This window comes from Oryzias melastigma, linkage group LG7 (genome assembly GCF_002922805.2).
Source record: "Oryzias melastigma strain HK-1 linkage group LG7, ASM292280v2, whole genome shotgun sequence".
In the NCBI taxonomy this organism is placed as follows: domain Eukaryota; kingdom Metazoa; phylum Chordata; class Actinopteri; order Beloniformes; family Adrianichthyidae; genus Oryzias; species Oryzias melastigma.
Window position 1 is genome coordinate 24,501,195 of NC_050518.1, and position 4,602 is coordinate 24,505,796.

General features: G+C 41.4%; 1 protein-coding gene across 4 annotated transcripts in view; it reads right to left on the reverse strand.

The window, feature by feature from the left end:
* LOC112158912 (probable glutamate receptor) overlaps positions 1–3,416 on the reverse strand; it is an 11,315-nt gene extending 7,899 nt beyond the window's left edge. Inside the window, exons 1-2 of one of the 4 annotated variants that reach the window (XM_024292604.1) lie at positions 3,225–3,416; positions 3,055–3,145 (exon numbers count right to left, since the gene is read on the reverse strand). In XM_024292604.1, the coding sequence (XP_024148372.1) occupies positions 3,055–3,145; positions 3,225–3,401 (268 nt within the window). In that variant the 5' untranslated portion in view covers positions 3,402–3,416. Of the gene's footprint in view, positions 1–3,054; positions 3,146–3,209 lie in introns of those variants that run through there. The other 3 variants (XM_024292605.2, XM_024292606.2, XR_002921384.1) reach the window with 3 other exon arrangements.
* Between the last annotated feature and the right edge of the window lie 1,186 nt (positions 3,417–4,602).

Consider the following 4,602-nt stretch of genomic DNA (forward strand, 5'->3'; position numbering starts at 1 on the left):
GATGCTAACAGCTGTTTTGTTTTTGCCAGAAACTAAAGGCAACTTTTGCAGCAGATGCTAATGAGGACCTCACATGTCTGTGTGTGTTTCATCCCTTTTTGTGAATTGTGTGACTGCTTAGTGAGCATTCACACTACAATGATTCTCCTGCTCCTTTCTATGTTTTTTGGCACATAAAAACTCAATGACAGTTTCAGCGATTTAAGCATTCTCGGTATCAAAACGTTCAGCTCGTTCAGGACATCACTGCTTGTATTGTTGTTATTCATGAACTTTATCGTTTTTGAAACATTGAGCAAAGTATACTCCAAAGGAAATGAATGAAAAAGTCTCCAAATTTAGTATTTTTAAGTAGATTAGCAAAAAACCTTTCCAAACATTAATGCGCTAAGTTTTCATATTTTAAAGTAATTTAAAAAAATAGGATTGAGCTGTTATATTAGCATTATGCTAGCTTATTTGGGAGGCATCTACTAAGGTTTTTCTATGCTATTTTGGAGTTTAGCTAATATTTTAGCAACATACTAGCAATTTTTGGCTAATTTGTTATCAACTCGTGTTTTTAGGCTAATTTAGAGTTCAGCTTCTATTTTAGCGACAAGCTAACGTTTTTGACTAATTTAGTTTACTGAGAAATTTGAGGAAATTTTGGAGTTTAGCTGGTATTTAAGCAACAAGCTAGCTTTTTTGAGCTAATTTGTAGTATAGCTCATATTTAAGCAAGACACTAAAGATTTTTGCAAAATTGGCATTTATTAGGGATTTTAAAGCAATTTTCCGACAATTTTTCCGAAATTAGGTCACCTTCAGTCTTTCATAGTTCTTTACCGAAATTTCCAGTCTTATAGCAAATGTAACATTTTGCAAGTGGCTTTTGTATTTTCAGTAAATCCCTTCAGCAATTAAAGTAAATTGCGTCACAGTTTTTAGCAAAAAGCTTCAGAATCACCAGTGACTAAATTCAGGAAAAAGCCTTCACTCTGGCATTATCACAGGTAATGAAACTTTTCTAGTTTAAACGGCTTTTCTGTTTGTATTTACTGAGTTGTCATATTTCTTGTATTGGAGCATTTGGTATTTCAAGACATTTCAATCTCTTCAGAACTCAAGTTTAAAAAAACTTTTTGTTGTTGTTAAAATTCCAGTGTCTCGGTCTATCACTTTCTGGAAAATGGTAGAGGATTTTTGTTTATAGATATAAAATTTAACTTTATTCCAGCATCATTTCTAGCCATTAACTACACTGGCTTCTTGGTGCCCCAGTGACACTGTGGTGTAAGGGACGGTAAATGCCTTATATTGTCTTTAAAATATTTTTTGCAACTCAGTTAACTTCTTTTCCCCTCAATGTAAGCTAAAACCTAAAGAGTGTGTTTCTGTTCCCAGGAATGATAGAAAGACTGAATAATGTGCAAAATGGTCCCCACTTATTACCTAATACTGGACAGGTCCCCAAAAAGCATGACCGAGTCACGTTGAAAACTCTGCTTTGTCTCATTGATGATTTGAACCAATATCTTTATTTGAAACCACTTGGGAATTCTTCCTACTTTTTTTCAGAGTTGTATAACCTTCAGAAAGGCTGGTTCCCACATTGCATGGTTTGGTCAAGGGTCCCCACAATGGCTTAGAGACAAGTCCGTGTGTGTCTTTGTGTGTTTACGGGGAATAACTGAAGGTCTAGTGCAGGGATGTCAAACATCCGGCCCACCAGATGGTTTCATCCGACCCAGTCATGACAAGAAAAAAATATAAGGATGTTGAAAAACAAACCCATTCCTGTGACAAGTTATGGTTATTTAAATAAATAGTTGCAGTGCAGTGTGCAATTTTGCCACTAGAGGGAGCCAATGAAAAGAAACACTAGCACAACAAGAGATCAAGAAATGAACAGAATTTCTTTGCAAGCATGTACCACGTCTGTCAAAAAGATCATAATAATAATAATAATAGCTGTAATAATAATAACAAGTGATTGGGCTCCTAGGTTGCATGGGGCATTTTTTTCCAACTGAGAAAAAAGCAAAACATAAACAAAGCTACAGATAAGAAGTTGACCCGAGGTTATGTTACTGTTATATTACTGGTCCGGCCCAGTTGAGATCAATGGGTTGAATGTGGCCCGTGAACCAAAATGAGTTTGACACCCCTGGTGTAGTGGGACAAACTCACACGACTGAATAAAGGCGGGTCAATCTAAAGCCCACAAGAGAGCGTTGAAACAGTGTAGAAACGCCTCTCCTTTCCTGGCTCCTCCCCCTTACGGTTAATCGATTTATCACAGAACTCCTTTGGGTCCCTGCACCCCTCCACTGGAGAAAACTGTCTGTGTTTTTGAGTGAATCCAGAAGTTTGGCAGAGATGGGGGCGTAGTGTGTCTGTGAGTGTTGAACATATATTTCTCACAAACGTTTCAAAGCACGACTGAATATTTCAGGAAAGACAGGAGGAAAGGGGTGTGGTCACTGATGGGAGGAGGAGAAGAGTGACCCCTTCTTTTGTTCTTCAGAAAATGGCCAAAATCATAACTGGAACAAAAAACTCTTAAAATTGTTGTGGGATCACTTATAAATATTTTAAAATAAAATGACCACGCCCACTTCAAAAGCAGAAATGTTCAGCATGCAAAGGAAAACCCTCTCGATCGTTCTTTATTCTTTTGTTTGGTGTTTCCTCTTGGCGCTCGGTGGAAGTCTCATAATTACATGTCATCCAACTGAGTGTGTGGCTAAAGCAAACAGAACTTCTCTTCAGATAATCAGCAGGGAGCACCCCCCCCCTGAAAAAGGTCCTGCTCTGCGAGTGGGTTGGTGCTGCTTAGTCAAACCCAGTTCAGGTCTCCAGTATCACTTTGATGTTGTGGTTCTGTGTGTCTAAATGTTGTCGACGTTCTGCAGGGTTGAAGTTTTTACTAAAGTCTTCCACAGTGAAGGTGGATTTTGAGTGTCGGCTGTGCTGCAGCATAAAAGCAGGAAACTGAAAGTTTCTGGTGAAGACTCCTGCATCCGTGCAGACAAACGTCTGACCTGGAGCCCTGCAGGTGGGTGTTCTTACCTGCAGTGGCGACCCACGCGGTCAGAGAGGCTGTCCAAAAAACCAACGCCAGAGACGTCTTCATGCTGCCCCAACCTGAAAAAACCCAAAGCTGTTTTTCATCAGAAGACGCCTCCAGTGATCATCTCAGCAGAATCAAGATGTGTGAGCCTCACAGGAGGAGCTCCTACCTGCGTTTCCTTCGATGACTCTGAGAAAGCTTCAGAAATGTTCTCGCAGAGGAATGTGAGCAGCTTCATGTACTTGGGGGTTTTTATGGGGAGCACAGGGGCGGAAGGGGAGGAGATAAGACCCCAGACTGTTGTTCTGATTCCGTTCAGGACGGAGACGATCTCAGATTTCATCATTGTTCACTGCAGAATGAACTGGAACCGTCTGAGAAGAACCAGAGAAACCAACTCCAGAAGTTCTGCAGATCAAAGCTCCACTTCACAGTTTTCATTTTCTGCACTTTATTGTAAAAACTGAAGCTGAAAATGTTACATAACGGGCTCTACGGAAAAGGGGAGTGCAGGATCTGAGTGGAAGGATTGGACTTTGGCGTGCTGGGTGGGGGCCGGTGGGCTCACAGATGGATGGAGTTCCTAGAATGTCAGAGGAAGTGAATTTTAAACAAATTCCCCCTCCCACGTCACACCAGAGGGTCGCTTCAGCTCTCCTGTGATCCAGCAGAGAAGCAGCAGCCTGAACTCTGAACACCACTGAAAAGATGCAGGTGTGGGGGGGGGCTCCATCCATTCTGAGCAGTAAACGTCTGACGGTCCACATGAGGCCCGCTCTCTACCACGCCTCGGCAACGTGCACTTACAAGCTGATTTATTTGCAGAAGCCCCGAAAACAGGCGGTGATTTCATTTTGGGGTGGAGGGGGGGTCTGCATTTATTCTGTGAGACAAAAACACTCCCCCAACCTTGAGGCTTCAGTCAAGAGGCTGAGATGTGCCAAAGTGTTTACTGAAATACGGCTTGGAGAGGAGCTCGGTGGCTTTCCTGGAATCCTAATGAAGCCGTCTTTTGTGTTTGTGTGCTGGCGGGAGAGGAGTCTGCGGCGCTAAAATGAGCATGTCGGGCTTTGGAGCGCTGAAGAAGGGCCGGTAGTGTGTGACAGAGCGCCAGAGGTGGCCGTCGCTTTGTGAGGAGCAGACTGAACCGAGCAAACAAAACCACTGACTGACAAACTGATGTCCTGAGAACAAGTCAGACGATTCTCCCTCTCACTTGGGAGAAGCTCCTCCAAATGAAATATTTACAATGTTAGATGAAAAAGAGTAAAAAAGTAAGATTTACAGTTTTGAAGAAGAGATTGCAAAGATTTAAGATGGAAAAAAATGAGAACTTTGAAAAATGTTACAGTAAATGTCTAAATGTTTAATGAATAATCCAAAAATGTCAGGATAACTAGAACAGAATGTTGAGAAAATGTTACTGTTTGCAAAACTAGCAAAAGCAACATGAAAACAGCAGAATGTTGTTGCAGTAAATGAAAGGCAAGGCAAGGCAAGGCAAGGCAAGTTTATTTGTATAGCACATTTCATGTACAGAGACAATT